General features: G+C 39.7%; 3 protein-coding genes across 3 annotated transcripts; 1 reads left to right on the forward strand and 2 right to left on the reverse strand.

The window, feature by feature from the left end:
* Positions 1–143: 143 nt before the first annotated feature.
* eno1b (enolase 1b, (alpha)) lies at positions 144–4,091 on the reverse strand. The gene is made up of 12 exons (XM_088390255.1): positions 3,951–4,091; positions 3,703–3,796; positions 3,545–3,640; positions 3,299–3,357; positions 3,149–3,218; positions 2,550–2,683; positions 2,192–2,414; positions 1,929–2,126; positions 1,661–1,862; positions 1,482–1,590; positions 1,338–1,396; positions 144–629 (listed from the first exon to the last, which is right to left on the reverse strand). Exons 2-12 carry the CDS (start codon positions 3,785–3,787, stop codon positions 560–562), a joined length of 1,305 nt encoding a protein of 434 aa, XP_088246381.1. The 5' UTR covers positions 3,788–3,796; positions 3,951–4,091; the 3' UTR covers positions 144–559.
* A 210-nt stretch (positions 4,092–4,301) lies between these two features.
* ppil1 (peptidylprolyl isomerase (cyclophilin)-like 1) lies at positions 4,302–5,446 on the forward strand. Its single transcript, XM_088390034.1, has 4 exons — positions 4,302–4,485; positions 4,662–4,816; positions 4,953–5,021; positions 5,194–5,446. The coding sequence occupies exons 1-4, from the start codon at positions 4,430–4,432 to the stop codon at positions 5,412–5,414; spliced, it is 501 nt and encodes a 166-aa protein (XP_088246160.1). The 5' UTR covers positions 4,302–4,429; the 3' UTR covers positions 5,415–5,446.
* Positions 5,447–5,644: 198 nt separating this feature from the next.
* Positions 5,645–16,483, reverse strand: slc6a11a (solute carrier family 6 member 11a). The gene is made up of 14 exons (XM_088390029.1): positions 16,240–16,483; positions 15,242–15,376; positions 15,035–15,175; positions 14,849–14,930; positions 14,387–14,519; positions 12,762–12,896; positions 12,579–12,682; positions 11,965–12,089; positions 11,774–11,886; positions 11,571–11,708; positions 10,845–10,947; positions 10,382–10,482; positions 10,145–10,315; positions 5,645–10,068 (listed from the first exon to the last, which is right to left on the reverse strand). Exons 1-14 carry the CDS (start codon positions 16,412–16,414, stop codon positions 9,952–9,954), a joined length of 1,773 nt encoding a protein of 590 aa, XP_088246155.1. The 5' UTR covers positions 16,415–16,483; the 3' UTR covers positions 5,645–9,951.
* Positions 16,484–17,818: the final 1,335 nt, after the last annotated feature.

Here is a 17,818-nt window from a genome sequence, read left to right on the forward strand (position 1 = left end):
ACGTAAATAAAGGCAGTATGAGCAAATTGTAGCTTTGTAATTGCGATGTGAATGAGCCTTAAGTTTCATTTTCTTTAATGGCATTGATGATAAAACAAGTCTGTGAAATTTTAATTACTAGTACAAAATTGCTCAGGGACAAGTTTGCGCTTCATAATTGTGTGTTTAATTTTTTTTATGTAAAGGCTTCTGTTCAAAACAAAGCATCCATTCTACAAGCAATATCATACTTGGAATTATAAGTTACCCACTATAACTTATAACTTACCCATTAACTAAATAATTTACCAGATAAGCCATAAGAATGTATGTTTTTCACGTTGAGATATTTTATAATGAACATTATCATTGAAGTGATCACAACAGTTTAGAAACACACCATCTTCTCATTGAGTTTTTTATTGACTAGATCTCAGAGAGCACATGTTCTCATAACTAGTTAATTATAGCTCTGAATAAATCTTAATGTTAATTTTACTTTAGATTAAAAAAAAATAATTTCAGTGCTTCAGCTTTGCTTGCCATGATTTCTGGATATCCTGTTTTTGAGGGTGTAAATTTACTGTGGCAATGGCTGTCTGAAGTTTTTCCCTGCAAAACAAGCTTCATCTCCCAGCTCCTCTTCAATTCTACAATACAAACGCTTTCAATTAGTTTCACGCACAGGTTATTTGTGCTTTTGAGAAAGACACAACACAGAACCAACTCAGGCATGCAAACACCATTCAGTCGCAAATGACACTCTGAAATCACTCTCCTGCCTGGATGCATGCCATTTAATTCTTTGGTGTGTAACGCATGAGTGCACGAGGCATTATATAACATGCTTTTTTCTCTGAGTAGTGCTCAGCAAAGATATGCAGCAGAGAGAATATCACCCTAGAGGGATTAGCTGCAATACATTCAAATACATTTATTATATCAAATAAATATACAGATAAATCTAAAGTGATTCATGAATTGGCCAAATTTATGGCTAAAGATAATCATTATTTGTTTTATGGGTATTTTTTTAAGTGACAGGTGGCTTAGCTATAGTTAAGTGAAGCTCAAAAAATGACAAAAATAATTCAATGTCCAAAATCATTCACGCCCAATGTTATAAATCTGAGTATCACAAGTGATATGTGGGCTCCCTCTAGTGGTGTGCAAAAGTATCACTAAATTAAATACAAATAACATTTAACAACATTTAAAAGAAGTGTTGCATACTGATATCTATTTGCTACCATGTTCAATCATCGTTGATTATAATTATGAGAAATCCACAAAGACGGGTATTGTTGCAGATCTTTTTAAAATTTCACAAATGGTAAAAAAAAGGATGGATGACCCACCTGAGAATCTGATTATATTTGGCCAAACGCTCAGAGCGACAAGGTGCCCCAGTCTTGATCTGAAATTGTAGAAATAGTGTGTTGTGTTGAGCCTTAGTTCCCTTAGACAGCATTTGGGGTTTTCATCGCTTCTGGCGTCTCTACCTGCCCAGTGCACAGGCCGACCACCAAATCCGCGATGAAGGTGTCCTCCGTCTCTCCAGAGCGATGGCTTACCATCACTCCCCAGCCGCTTTCCTGGGCCATCTTGCACCTGAAAAAACAAGAAGAAATTATTTATTCCCTCCAGGTGAGCCACCCTAGATTGTTACAAATCAACTTACGCTTGCATGGATTCTGTTACGGTGCCAATCTGGTTGACTTTAAGCAGCAGACAGTTGCAGGCCTTCTCCTCCACAGCCTTGCAAATGCGAGTCGGGTTGGTCACGGTGAGATCGTCTCCGACAACCTGGATGTCGGTGCCGGCCGTGAAGTCGCTCCACGCGGCCCAGTCGTCTTGGTCAAATGGGTCCTCGATGGACACCACTGCGAATTGAAAAATGTGTGCTGTTGAATCGCATGTAAACAAACAGCGTGTTAAGCAGAGGTGACCTGGATAATCCTTCACAAAGCTCTTGTAGAGGTCAGCGAGTTCTTCGGGAGCAATGTAGCGCGAGGGATCGTCGGGAGACTTGAAGTCGAGATCGTATTTTCCCTCCCGGTAGAATTCAGAGGCTGCCACGTCCATGCCAATCACAACCTCATCGGTGTATCCCGCTTTGGCAATAGCCTCCTTTATCAACTCCAGTGCTGAAGTGTCAAACGTTGCATTCAAATTTGAAGAAAAGGACAGGAAATGACGCTGAAATGCTTACCTTCCTGGTTCTCCAAAATATTTGGAGCAAAGCCGCCTTCATCGCCTACATTGGTGGCATCCTGCCCGTACTTCTTCTTGATGACATTTTTGAGATTGTGGTAGACCTCGGCTCCGATGCGCATGGCGTCCCTGAAGGTGCTGGCGCCAACCGGAAGGATCATGAATTCCTGCATGGCAAGCTTGTTGCCTGCATGGGAGCCGCCGTTGATCACATTGAAGGCCTGGTGGCAGTGAGGAACAAGAGCTGTATTAATTGTTTCAAATTTCAAAGACATGCTGTGATTCATTGGGGGCACAGTGAGTCACTTTTGGGGTGGGGGATACGGTGTGAGCAAATGAGTGGTACAAAGTCTCACCGGTACAGGCAAGATGACTTTGGGGTTTCCTGCAAGGTCAGCAATGTGACGATATAGAGGGACTCCTTTCTCTGCGGCGCCTGCTTTGCAAACGGCCAGTGACACACCCAGAATGGCGTTGGCACCGAAGTTAGCTAAAAAAAAATAATTACATACATATGAATTGGAATTCTGCATATATACAGTACAATTCTTTGCCCAAGTTGATTCACATTTGATTCACATCAGTCTGAATGTTATTGAGTAATTCAGAACACAGCCACATTCCAGTTATAAGAGGGCTTGAAAATTGTCCAACCACATTGTTTCAATCATTTATTTCTACTTCCCCTGTTGAAATGATTTTTTTTTCAATTGGCCTGTACAGGGTATGAGTCACATTTATGGTGGAAAAAGTCATTAAAAGATTTATCTTGTTCTCGTTTTTGTCTGTCTATCTATCCATTGCATTAGAGTGGGTGTTTTTTCTTTCATCATTCACAAAATTAAAATAAAAGACATAAGACACTTAGTCATTTGACCTATGGGTGTTTAAGGCCACACTAAAAATAAAATGTCATAAAAAAATAGAAGATACAACAGAAAGGATTGCCATTTACATTTGTTCTCTGTGCCATCCAAGTCGATCATCATCTGGTCAATTTTGTCTTGCTCGACAACAGATACATCCTGAAAAGTAGCAAATGAACACATCAATACGATGTCAAAAAAAGTAAGCAAATTCAATACAAGAATGATGAACTTCTTACTTGGTCAACAAGTGCAGGTGCAATAGATGAATTTATATTCTCGACTGCCTTTGAGACGCCTGTGGTTATGAAAAGTAAATATCAAATTTGAGTAAATAATTCAGCATCACATTCACTTATGATATTTCACACTTTGACCTCACCTACTGGAACATTTACTGTTTTTGTATTTAGGAGAAATTCAAAAGGTCTGCTTTATAAATAATAATCATTTAACAGTGCCACCATGGACTAAAAGGTGCAAACCTTTGCCAAGGTAGCGTGACTTGTCGTTATCCCGCAGCTCCAACGCTTCATAGATTCCCGTTGATGCACCGCTTGGTACAGCTGCCCTGAACAAACCTAAGAATACCACAGACAAGAACTATGGAAATGACACAAATCACCATTTTCAATCTTCTTACCTTTTGCAGTGTAAAGGTCAACCTCCACTGTGGGGTTCCCACGGGAGTCAAAGATCTCTCGGGCATGAATTTTGAGAATTGACATATTGGAGCACTTTGACATGAAGGAGAAAGATGAATGAGTGATATCAAGCCGTTTCTTAACAAGGATATACACAATATTAACACAATAATATTAAGCAGAAGCAAAATATCTTGGCTATGAATTTTGTTCTATCAATTTTGTTCAGAAAATATGTCAGACTCACCTCTTTTATTGACTCTTTCCTAGGTGAGACTTCCACGCAAAATACCTTGACCTGTCTTCAGGTTTAGTATGCTGCTCCTCTCCAAATTGGATTAGGATGTCCTCATCTGATTAGTCACATGACAGTTCACCAGTGCAGTGGCTGCATCTGTCTCAGCAAAAATAGCTCTTGCCCATCTTAAACGGTTAAAGACGATTGCAAAGTGCAAACTACAATGACAAATACAGTTGAACGAAATGAAATTTGTTTCAAAGTTGTGAATGTGCACTGATGCTACCTGGAGGTCAAATTGGGAACAACACATTGACTGGCGTGCATAAGTCTACTTGTCCAATAGAGGGCAGCAACGCATACTTGTTTTCGACATACGGCGGAAATGGCGGAAACCGGAAGCAGATCCTCTCAAGAAACCATTTGAATTACCTTGCGGACGAAGTGTGGTTAAAATTGTGTGTGTTTTCAATATATTGGATAACATTATGTCAGGGATACCTCCAGATACATGGCAGCCTCCCACTATTTCACTGGAGACAACGTATGTTTTTTTAAATCATTTAACGCTAACACGTTTGGTAGTCTCTGCTGATATGTTCTGTATAAATACTTTCCTCTACTTCTGTCCTTTACGTCTCAATCGTTTGTAACAATTTAGTTGTTTTCTATTAAATCTGTTAATGTAACTCTTACATGCAAAAATACATTGCACCGCAGGATGGGGACAATTGTGTTGGAACTATACTGGAACCATGCACCCAAAACCTGCAAAAACTTTGCTGAACTGGTTAGAAGAGGATACTACAATAACACAAAGTTCCACAGGATAATACAAAACTTCATGGTGCAGGGTGGTGACCCTACTGGAACAGGTTGGCTCATCTCTGTCTTGCAATACAAATCTGATATCTTTCTACCCATATGGCAAATGCCGAGATCATGAAACACTGAAATTTTAATCAAAGCTTCTTATAATAAGCTCACTCATAGTATGTATATCTTTTCTAGGTCGGGGTGGTGCCTCCATATTTGGAAAACAGTTTGAAGATGAGCTCCATCCAGACCTTAAATTCACCGGTAAGCCACGGTTCAGTCAGAAATCAATTATGAATAAATGATTAGAAATTCTGTCACATTTACACATAAAAAATGTGGTGAACGGCAAAATCTAAAGGGCGTTAAAATGAACATCCTTTGTTAAGGTTGCACTGTATATGTACACTGACTTTTTTTTTTCTTTCCCCATTAGGCGCAGGTATAATAGCTATGGCCAATGCAGGACCAGATTCAAATGGAAGTCAGTTTTTCCTCACACTCAGACCTACTCAGTGGTTGGATGGAAAGCACAGCATTTTTGGAAGGGTTCAGCAGGGGATTGGAGTACTGAACCGGATTGGGTTGGTGGAAACTAAAGGGCAAGATCGACCTGTTGATGATGTAAAGATTATCTCTGCCACTGTGTCCAACTAATTTTTTTTTTTAATAAATACTTTTTAAAGGACTTTCTGTTTTCATTTTTAACTGCATAAGTAGACAAAACAATTGAGGAACAAAATTTTATTATAATTTATATAACTCAATGTCTTCTAATGGGAAATTCACAATATCATAAAATATTTTGAAGTTTTGGATTTCATCATACAGATTTAAAGTCACATGTAAAGACAGACAGTATAAAGTGAATAATAAATCAATCAATAAAACTTCAAGAAACCTTTATTAAAGTGATTATAGATAGTATTAAAAATAATACAGCCAGCAACAGGCTAAATACTTGAGGCAGACTTGGAACTTGGAAGCCATATCAGAGTTGAATTTTTATAAGATAATACAAGACAAAATATTTGTCCCAATGTGCCTCATTCACTGCCAGCCTGGTTAAAATTGATCTTTGACATTTATAGCCGTCATTGGCAGTGATTAGTCAGAGGTAAAGCTGGCATAATTTTCACACCTGATGCCTACTTTTAAAAGGAGAAAGAAAATTAACATTTCCAGTGAATTTGGTTTGATCCTCTATCATAATAGCTGAACCAAAATTGGGCAATCTTTCATGGCCTGCATGATTTGTTGTGTGTGTGTGTGTGTATGTGTGTGTGTGGGGGGGGGGCTTTACAAGCAAGATTCTAATAGTCCCTTGTAGTCATTCTGCAAGTGTGCAGAATTGTTTTAGTTGTGAAGACATAGTGTAGTAGTAGATATGTAGGTCTCAAGGATATTGGATAAATTTCCAAAACAGCATTCCATTAGTCTGCAGTAACTTCTGACTGGCACAAATGAGGCGCTGTTAGTAGCAAACCGAGGCTGAGCCACCACCCTGACAGCCTCCGCCTGTGTGGATTCTTTTCCGTGGCAACAACTTCCATGACCCCATGGCTGCATTTAGTCTTTTGTCACCCCCCAAAGTGACAAACCACCACAAACTTGACACCCCAACACTACACTTCCTTGATGAAGAAAAAATAGAACTTTCAATGCCAAAATAAAGAAGAGAATGCTTGTTTGATGGGGAAACTCAGTTTATAGCAAAGTAGAAAATGTGCATAGGTTTGAATTTATGAGTTAGTCTGCTTGTTTTGTAACATGCTTATGCATGCTGTTTGGCTTGCATTCTACAAAAGTGCAGGCAGTGTGGGGAAGGTGCCAAGAGGGAAATGAAGTGGAAATGGCCAAACTGGCGCTGTGACACCCAGCAGTGCGCACGTGGTCAGATGAGGGACAAATTCAACTAACTAGATGGTGCAGGGAACTAAGCCAAGTCTTGCAATACCCCCTATGGGTCCAATAAACAGAGAGCGAGTAGGAAAGAGAGTGACTCTGTCATCAAAATGGCGGGGCTACACTGAAAAAGCACACAGAATACACATTTAGACAGTATGCAAAACAACATTCCATACCTGATGATCAGGCCTGCAAAGTTAAGACTCAAATGGAAACAGGGATGGTAAAACTTAGGCTGGTAAAATAACCCAAATAAAGAAATGTCTGTGCGGACACTGTGTGCTTGGAGGACACAAAAAAACATCGTAAGCAGGGTACAGTACACACATACTGATTTTTAAGGATCTGCAAGTGAGATCTTCCTGACTTTATCGTGTGCGGTGTATAAGAAATAACCAGCACAGCGCCCTCTACATGTAACAATCGGAGCACCATTTTCCTCCCCCCAATCCAGATATTCGTATTTGGTGTATTATCAACACTGACCTGTGAGAGGTAGCATAGTGCTACAGGGCACACAGACTGCCTGAAAATACAAAAAAGAAGAATGCATAGTAGTGGTGGTGGTAGTACAGAAGTAGATGAACTGTTGTTAGCTAGCGGTTGTAAACTTTTCTGCTTGTCATTTCAATTTGAATTTTCCCATGAAGTCACACATCTCTTGACATGTCCGTGGCCGCCATGTTAGAGGTTGATGTGTTTCTGTTTTGTTCCAGTGCTTGTTGAGAGCCCCTGCTGTTTTCATTCTATTTGTAGCCCCTGGGTTCCGTCTAAGAAAGCACGGCATTTCCTTTCACTGCTATGCAGATAATAGTTGGATCCATGAGTGGTTAGGCAAAAAGAACGCTTTCCCCTTAAGCCCACTTATGGGAGTAAACTTCTTGGACTTCAACATTGGATATTAGCCAGACGCTGCTGCGGTATTATATTAAATATGTAGGATTCTTTATACACTCTCAACTTTCTGGCACTTAGCACATCCTAGAAAATTTATAACGCTTGATATTAACTGACCAGGGTAGTTTGACAGGAAAAACTAACACAAGTTGGTCAAGTGGTCTTTGTATTTTAAGCCTATCCTCCTGATCTCGACCTTCAACATGGCGGACAAACCAATAGCCATCACATGAGCTAAAGCTGTCAATGCAAATACTCAACACTTTACTTTGTGTCCGGCAACAGAATTAGCTTCAGGTCGCTTCCTAATTGGCTTTCATTTTGTTTCACGTCACAATTGCGGAACCTCTACCTTAACCAAAATTGTTGTTGAACAAAAACGTAAGGATTTACTGTCATAAATGTTGAACACGTTTGACATTTCCAGGAAGAGAAAAAAAAAAACCTTTTAACACACTTTTCACTACAGGTTAACCTTCTAGACACATCCAACAGTTGGGCATTAGCTGATTTTTGGAAAGAAAAAAAAAAGACAGAAAATGCTCAAATTGTATCAAATAATTGGCATGTGTGTGTGTCAGTGTCTTTGGCAAAGGTCATTTGCATTTGTACAGTATAACACAGAGATGAGAAGATCAGAACATTCTGCCCCAAAAAGGGTCGCTGCATCTGGAATGACTGACGGAAGCCATAACATTAAGACTTGTAAACAGTGTAAAAATAGGACTATATAAAAATTCTCTACATTAGATATAAATGTCAAAACAACAGAACACTCTCATAAAAAGAATGAGGGGGGTGTTAGAAAATCCTCCTAAGTCTTTTTTGTAACTGAAACATGGTAGTAAATAAAGCGAAGCTAAGCACTAATGCAACACAGAGTTAATCCTTTGGTGCAGTCTGAACTGAGACCGAGTGATGTGCGTAACATGCATATCTGCAGTTCTACTTTTTTTGTTTCGTTATTTGAAGCCCATTTTCCCCAAATATTTTGGCCCCTTTCCGAATTGTGGAACCTTAGAGGCTATTAATGCTCAAACGGCTCTCTTTCAACAGGTTTGAGCATATCCACCCCACGATGCATACTCGTACACTGAATTGTCCTTATTGGAGGACAATTCAGAGCACTAGTACAGGGATTATCAACCGATGGCCCGCGGCCCTCTCGTGGTCTGTGGCGATATTGCACGTGGTCCATGAAATTGGAAAATAATTGTAACAATTTCAAAAATAAAATGGATTTCCTATTTAGACTCGATTTATTTTCCAGCTAATTTTGTGAATAATTTACCCATCCAAATTATGTCAAATGTAGCTGAGATTTCCAAAATTGACAGCGATGCAAATAGCCTGTATAGTGCAACTTTAGCCTTCTTTAGTGCAAATTAAAATAATATTCCACCAAAGCAGTGGTCCACGAGCTGCTTTTTGGTTATAATGGCGGTCCCTTGGACAAAACCAGGTGAAAATCCCTACACTAGTAGTACGACTGTGTCTGCTAGCAACCTTTTTCCACATACTAGTATGACGACTATGGCATACTAGTAGGACAAGTAGGACAAATGATTGCACTAAGGCACTTTGCTTCAAAACTGGCTGGAAGAGCGGCTGTAATAGCATGGCCCAGTGGGAATTTCACAGTGTTCCGGATTAGCCACTCTGGGCCTGGTTTTGTCCTACTAATCAGAGTTGTCCTAAGAGTGTGCAAACATACAGTAGTAGGGAAAACATTACGATTAAGATACAAAACAATCTCTTACCGTTAATAAGGAATGAGATGGATGTAGTAGAAACCTCACAAATCTCATTTATGTAAGATTAACTGTCACACAATTGTAAAAAGAAGTTAAGCACTAAAATAACAGTTGAACCTTTGGTGTCGTCTGAACTGAGGTCTAGTCAAATATATTTAATTAGTAGGCAGTACGCGTGCTGGCTGTTTACCTTCTTTGAGACATCAGAAACCCATGTCTTTTTTTTCCAATTTTGGTCCCTTTCCAAATTGTCAAACCTTGGGGTTGACTTCAACGTGATTAAATGGTTTTCGTGAAAGATGGCACGAAAACAATATTTTGATTTTAGACATGGCTATGGCACTTGAACACAAAACCAGGTAGAAGAGTTTTTCCAGGTTTATCCCCCCTAAAAAAAAATCTATGAATGCCAAACCACAAATAAGCGGAGGTTCACTCCTATGCTGTAGCGTAATAAAAACACTTTCAATAGACTGATTTGTAAAAATTGTAAAAACTTCTTCTAACTTGTTTTTTTTTGTGTACCCATATACTGCATAGAATAGCTGACCTAATTTTAGTAAACAACCTGATCTAATATATATACTGTACGTACAGTATATATGTATCGAGAATGGCATTCAACGGAGGCTATTTTATCGATTATTACTGTTTTTGCCATCATCGTGAACGTTTAGTGCAATGCGAAGAGTCGCCATTTCCTTCGCCATCACTGGGAGATCGTCTGCACATTGGGTGCTTGTCTTCAGACGCTACGGGCACACAAGGGTGTGACATTTTGTTAAGGGGCAACAACATAAAGCGACGGCGGCTCACTGAAGCACCAACCTGCATAAGAGTGCCCTTTCCTTTGGCCAACTTGCAGATCATGGCAAAAGGAATCAGAAAGAGTGACGACAAAGCAAGGAACCAGCCGATCCAATAGGCCCAACGAGGGTACACATACGTGTTGTTGTACCTGAGAGGTGTGTATCTCAGCATCAAGAACACAAGTGTTCCCTGTAAAAGAAGACAAAATGTCTTATGAGATCAACGCACACAAAAGTGAGGCTTCGCTGTACTTACACTGCATATCATAGGTGTGACGTAGAGCCAGCAGTACTTAATCAACGTCAGAGGTTTGTATCCGATCATATCCTCAATGTTGTCGCTGAAGCGTTCAGCACCTAAAGAGACAGTGATGAGAGTGATTACTATTCGTTAAGTGATTTTAATTTTGCGCGAGACCGTCTGCGCAAAAAAATAGACCTGTTTAGTCTTCCAAAATAGAGCCCATAATATGTGACCCAAAAGATATGCTCTATTTTAAATATAGCTCTACAAGGTTGAAATTGCATAACAGAGCCTGTGCTTATTTTTATCAGACAGCGTGTTTGTCGTCTGCATCAAAATAAATAACATGATGGTCGCTTACACTCAGATAAATGTAGGATTAAATCATACTTAGATTATTAACACTACATGATGAATGATAATTGTGTTTTGAAGCAAGTAAGTGTATAACTATTTAGTGTTAATAATGTCTTGCCATAAATCCATCCGATAACCACTGACTGGAGGATGGCCATCAAAAGAAGGGTGGGACCACTGCAGACGTAGTGATCAAAAATCTGCAGAATGTAGGAGCCGGCCTACAACAGAAAGAGACAGTTTCTCATAAACCCAAACAATAGGTTGGAAATTATGTTTCATTCCATTTATGTACCAAACATCATCGTGCTGGTATTCAATTTTGTGCCAGCGCGGTCACATTTTGAAATGGGACGGCATCCCATAATGAAATCAATATTAGGGTAGGGCAAACCCTGCATGCGGAAACAAACTCAGCAAAGGTCTATGAGGCCTAGCAACAACTTGAAGCTAAAAACAAAATGATATCCCATTGGTGGGATTAGGCAATGTCTTGAGTTACGAGTGGCGCGACTTAGTTATAGGGATGTGAGTTGTTGTTCAGCAAAAATTGGAGATGTTCCAAAAACAATTTAATTCTTTTCATTCTATTAACAAAAATGTTACTCTATGTTTTGTTAAACATATGATACAAAAATTTGGGATGATTAAGGCTTTTCCATTCATTTTAATGGGGGAAGGACGATTTGAAATATGATAAAATATTGAGACAGACAGATAATTAGTGAATCATTTGTACGATTGAAGGGTCGAAATAATTGATGGGAATAACTTTTTGCACCTCAATAACATCAGTTTCCCATATAAAAAAAAAAAGATAGCCTCATTACCCCTGACTTCTTACCTGTGACACCAATAAATTGCCAAAGAGATAGCAAAAAACACAGATTAGCAATAAAAGGAGCTCTCTGCGATATCCTTTTTGGATCTGGGCAGGGTACATATCCGTTATAGAGGTCATGATGCTTTCGAGTCCAGCAAACTAAGGAAAGAAAAGACAAGCAGTTAGCTAACTCCAGAAACATCCCATCCGACGTTTCAACTGACCTGACCATCGATTCCCAGCAGAATGATCATTGTGAAAAAACACACAGACCAGACTTGAGGCCATGGCAGGAGGCTGATTGCTTGTGGGTATACGATAAAAACAAGTCCTGGGCCTGCATAAACCAGCCCAAGGTTTAAGTAGAGGCTCTGCCACTTTTGCATTTTGGCATGCATGACTGATGAGGTCATACCTGAATCTGCTACCAAAGCGATGTCCACACCCTGTTTTTGGGACATGTAGCCCAGAACTGAGAAAATAGCAAATCCACCAATGAAGCTGGTTCCACTGTTCAGCAAGCAGAGAAAGAAGGAGTCCCTGGAAAGTGCCAGAAAATATCAGCAGCTGTTTTATGGCCAGTGAACTATAAAAGAGCGATTTTAATCACAGACAAATAATGCATTGTACTAATCAAGTTTGAAACCACATTTGATCAATTACTGTGCTGGACAAAGCAATTTGTATAACAGGATTGAAAATGATAACTAAAAGTTCACAAAAGAAAATAAGAGTTCAAATGCAAAAGCATATATTTGCATTTTTTTATGAAATGACTAAAATTAGTTTTCAAATTTACAGTTTTGGGTTAAGGCAACGATTTTTGCATTTAGGGTGTTCTAAGTTAATTTAAATGTTTTTATACAATTAAGAAGGTAATTTTGAAAAAAAAAATCCTCACACAGTCTTTTATTTAATTTCGTTCCAAAATCAGACAACTCCAAGATAATTTTCCTGAACATTTTAGCACGTTTTAGCTTTTACGCTTCGTATCGTAAAATGCCCCCATGTAAAATAAAAGTTGCTCACCTGTAGCAATTATTGTTGTACTTGTTGTAGCTCCCAAGTGTGGTCAGACATCCCAAGCATATGGCGTAGGAATAGAAAATCTGAGTTCCAGCATCCATCCATACCTATCCCATGAAAAGCAGCATTTATAAACAAAATGACATCACACAAATTTTTTGCTGAGCGTCAATATATATTTACTACCTGTGGATCGGCGAGCCGTGACGGATTGGGGTACAGGTAGTACTTGATGCCATGCAGGGCACCTGGAAGGCTCATTCCTCTGACGAACAAAACCACTAACATGACGAAAGGGAAGGTTGCTGTGAAGTAGGTGGCCTAAATCGACGAATAAACAGTATTACAAAAAAATAAAAACAGCAATCGGTGATAGCTGATACTTGTTTTACCACGACACAAAGTGTCAACGACAAACAGGATGGCGACAGAGCCTATTTTCAGATTACGCCTGGCTGTATGTCCCCACTGATGTTGATACAGCTCGGCTCAGACAGTGAACGGGCAGCGCCGGTGTCTGCCGTTGCTGTTTCGACAAGCATTAGGAAGAACAAACTGTCCTCAAAGCACAGATACTTTATCTAAAACAGACTCGATTCAACAATCCCTTTGGCACATAAAGGTGTAGCTTTCTGGAGGTGAAGAAACTGCACATTAAGTAGACGGCGTTGAGTTCATCTGGTTTGGAACTGCGTTTCAAGTTTCGTGAGAGCCTTGCCCCAGCGGGGTGCAACTCTGCCCTGACGAAATAGCCCCGATAAACATGAAAGAATCCCCGAGTCGCAAGGGTCGTTGTGAAAGGGAGCGCAAAAAAAAAATTGATACCCGTAAATAACACTGTACACTTTGAACACTTTGTAGATTAGATCATGACATTCTGGGTCTTTTTTTTTTTTTTGCTTATGGCTCCTTTAGGATACTGGTGCTGTTTGGAAAATGAAGCCACTTCTCGTGTTATTCTTTCCGAATGCACAATAATAAATGATGGGCGGGTGAAAGAAGTCATGCAGGGATGACCCTCAAACATCTCACTGCTGCAATGAAAATCACGTCAACAACTTTCGACATCAAAGAAAATATATCCAGCCGTGCGCATAAATTATGTGCAATGCATCCGAGGAAGAGGAATTGAATTTTTGTTTGAGTATTATTTGGCAAACAGCTATACAATGGATTTTGTGCCCAAGCTATTAGGGAGTACTTTGTGGCTCCAGAAGAGCGGCCAGAGTGAAGATGCACATTAAGCAACAGGGGGCAATTTTGGAATTGGCGGGGCCATGTGACACATGGACCGTAAGTCATCCACCACCTGTGGCCAGCATCCATACTTCCCGTCACTGGCCATATATATTGTGAAGTTACCAAGATAGAGTGGAAAAGGACTCCCAGGTGTCAAACCCAAGGTTCGAGGGCCGCATCCGACCAGCTGCATCACTTTATGGGGGCCTACTGAAGTCTTGTTCATTTCACAGATTTTTTTTCTCTCCTTTTAATTAATTCATATTAAAAGCTTTTTTCCCCCCACCAAATAATCACAATTGCACAACTAAACCTTAATTTTATTGAGGTCAGCTATGAAAAACCAGCCGTTGACCTGCAGATGCAAGTAGCTAAGTGCAAGGTGGCCCTGAGAAAAAGGGAAAATTAGATTATCTTGGAGAGGTGTTACATATTTTCTAAGAGGAACATTTGTTTTGGATTTGGAGCTACTTGGAAGTCAGCTATCTTTCAGAGGAGATTGTGGCCAACTTTGGAGGCTGAGCAGGACAGAATGTTCATCTTCAGTATTTATAACATTGCGTCTTTCGTACCTTCCCAGTGGATCGCACCCCCTTCCAGACGCAAAAGTAGCAGATGAGCCAAGCAAGAAGAAGGCACAAAGAAAGCTCCCATTGGATCTTTCCCAAAACTTCAATGCCAGGGGAGATGTTTAGCACACGTCGTCTGTAAGCAAATCAGTTCTTGAATAAATAAAAAAACAAAACATAAATAAATAATAAATAAATACATAAACCTACTGACTCCCCAAGATATTCTTAGCCACCCCATTGCCCCCCCCCGAAGAAAACATCCTAGCTACGCCAGTGTAACTTCTCCTTTGTCCGTTCAATATCTGCTAATTGCTCCAATATTTTTTTTACAACAGCAATTTGAAGTTGCAATATGCATTTCCATGAAGCACCCAGGACTCCACTATTTTAGTCTTCCATATGTACCTGCCCTGCACTTCTATATAACTTTAAAAAGTATTGAACCCCCAAAAAATGACTTACCGCCAAAACTCTACAACTGATGATGATATATTCCCGCTGGAAGTCCAGTTGGAAGAATAGTTGGTCAATACAACGCAGGAGTCTAAAATATCAAAGCTACACGTTAGACACAGACATTTGATTTTTAGCGGGACGACAACAGAATAAAACAATGCCGATATTTGATGCCGCGTGTAATTTTAGTACTTGTGTTCCATGTGTTATCACACGTTGCCCATGGCATCTCTCTGGAGAAAGATGAGAAGAGGTAGAGAAACGCCCAGGCTAAAATGACCATGTAGCTTATGCAGCCATAGAAAAGGATGAGTTGACCGGCGTAGCCGATGCCTGAAAATAACAACTCACGTTAAAATTAATTCAGCTTTTTCTTTTGAGAAGAAACAAGTGCTTTGCCTTCAAATAAGGGGCAGATCTTCCTCCAGCACATGATTCCCCCTTGGCTGGTGTACTGGCCAAGAGCTGTCTCCAGAACAAAAAGAGGGACACCGCAAGCACCAAGGAAGAGGATATATGGAATGAAGAATGCTCCTGCAAGCAAAGGTACAAAGGGTCAGCAGGACGAGACAAGATTTTAATGGTTACTAATCGTGACACCCTTTCATGGAGCTGCCTTAGGATACATTCCTTTCTCGTGAGGAACCTTGCCTGATACTTACTTAACTAGTTGTGCAACTTATTGTTATGAAAATTTGGGATGACGTCGAGGGAGCAGTTACACAAATTCCACCTGCATAATGCCACTAACATCACTTCCTTATGTCTGCTCTTTTTGTTTTGTTTTTTTGTTCACGTGCGTGCTCTGCCCAGTCAAAGAAAAGACATGAACATAACGATGCTCCTCTTTTGGATATAAACGGAATGGGCTGCCAAAACAAACAAACAAAAAAGGTTGAAATCAGTTCAGTTTTGATGGGCAAGTTTTTGTGTGCGTAAAAACACAACAAAACTCCAATGATTAAAAGGATACAAAATTTCCGGCTCATAGTAAGACATAAAAAAAAAAATGGTGGTGTTCAGCCAAGAATGTGACTACGACACGTGCAACGTTATTTTCTTAGTCTTTTACAAGCTGTCAAAGCAATTTGCCTCTAATGTGTAGCAGAGGGCACACAGAAAGATTAGCCTTGCAGGGGATGGCTCCCAGGGACTTGGCAGAGGCTGTAGTTAACCTTTATGAGTGGTCGGCTGACAAAAAAAAAAAAAAAAAAATCCATTTTATTTGTGAGGGTGATCAACTTTGCTCGCGCGCGCTCCTTACATCACAATTCAATAAAATGCAGAAACAAATTATAAAGTTTAAAAACAGTTTTCATGCAAGCAGTAGAGATGCATTTTTTTTATTTTAGGTGTTATACTTCTATCCTGGATTAAAAACAAATAATAACTCTTACCACCGCCGTTCTTGTAGCATAAATAAGGAAACCTCCAAACATTTCCAAGTCCGATAATTGCACCAGCCACTGACAGGATGAACTCGCTTTTGGTAGCCCACTTGCCACGCTCTTTGAGTCTTTGTGGGGACGCCTTAGGAGAAACGTAGCAAATCCTTCCGAGCGAGTCTGCCATGCCGCTTGCTGAGTACTCGGGTCGTGGGGGAGATGCAATCTCTTGGTTCAAGGTTGGACTGAATGGGGAACTGTCTCATAACGGAGCTATGTAATGGATGCGTAGCGGTTTGGCCGCAAGGGGGACCCCTAGAAAGATGAAACAAACAAATACAGGACCCGAAATGCAAGAAAAGCATGTGTGTGCACGCGCGTGTGTCAAGGAACCAAAGGGACGATATTAATTAAAGCTAACAAACCATATTTATTGCAAAAATATATATCCTTAATTTTTGTTATAGTCAACTGATTACATGACTTAACTCTGAGAATATGCTTTCTCCACTTTGCTTTGCAAAATTTGTCATTGCTTGCTTTTTGTTTTTTTTTAATCTGATTCCCTTTGCATCTCTCTTCGCACAATCATTAAAAGTTAATATTAAATGTTAATGTTTGCAAGTGGGATGGATGCAGTGAGACCAACAGGTTAAATAAATAGAAAATATTAATATTTCAAACATGAGCTTAAGACTTTTTTGGCGGTCCAAATTGTTTTTTTTAAACCCAGCATTTTTAAGGCTACAAGCACCCATGAGAACACGTGGAGAAAGCGGTGGAATTTGTGTAACTTTATAACTATCGCTGCAAGTGTCATAGAACATGACGTGCGGAATATTTCTCAAGGGAAATAACACACAATATCTGCACCTGAAAATCCTGAATCCAGGCCAGGCAGAGCCATTCACACTCTTTGAGACACCTTATTCTCAAAACATGCCATTTAAATGACTTCCATCTGCCTTTGTTATATACATAGGCTTATATTGAAGGAAAAACACACACACACAAATTATTTCATAAATGGCTCTGGTGAACATCGTTATGTTTGTGTGTCCCAGATATTATTGTATTATTTTAAATACACGTGCTACGGTTCAATCGGGTCTCGATTGTTATGATAACTGTGATCAGGCAGACAAATAGGGTCAAGCTGTTGCCAACATAAAACCTTTATTAACTGTTTAGGCAAGGTAACATTTCAACATTCTTAACCGTCACACAAGTATTCAAAGATGTTAAGAATGAATAACACAAAAAGAAAAGATACTCACCCTTTGATAACTTGGACGGTGAGCTTTAAAGAAGTTGAGAGAGTTTGAGATAATGTTTTTTGTCAGATGTGAAAGACTGTACTGTAATACTGAAAATGTGTGTACTCACCTTTAGTCGGATGAGGTGTGACAAGATGAACATTCGGAGGGAGATTGCTGCTTCGCATTAAAACTACATGTTTACTTTTTCTTTCATTGTTTATACTTGAGCAACAAATACAAAGTACTTTGCTACATTGCCATAAATTCTGGGTTCTGTTTTGTGATGACTTCATGAAATAGGTAAGACAGTAAAACAATGAAACTCATCAGCC

This window comes from Syngnathus floridae, chromosome 11 (assembly GCF_059516105.1).
Source record: "Syngnathus floridae isolate MCC-2025c chromosome 11, RoL_Sflo_1.0, whole genome shotgun sequence".
Lineage (NCBI taxonomy): Eukaryota > Metazoa > Chordata > Actinopteri > Syngnathiformes > Syngnathidae > Syngnathus > Syngnathus floridae.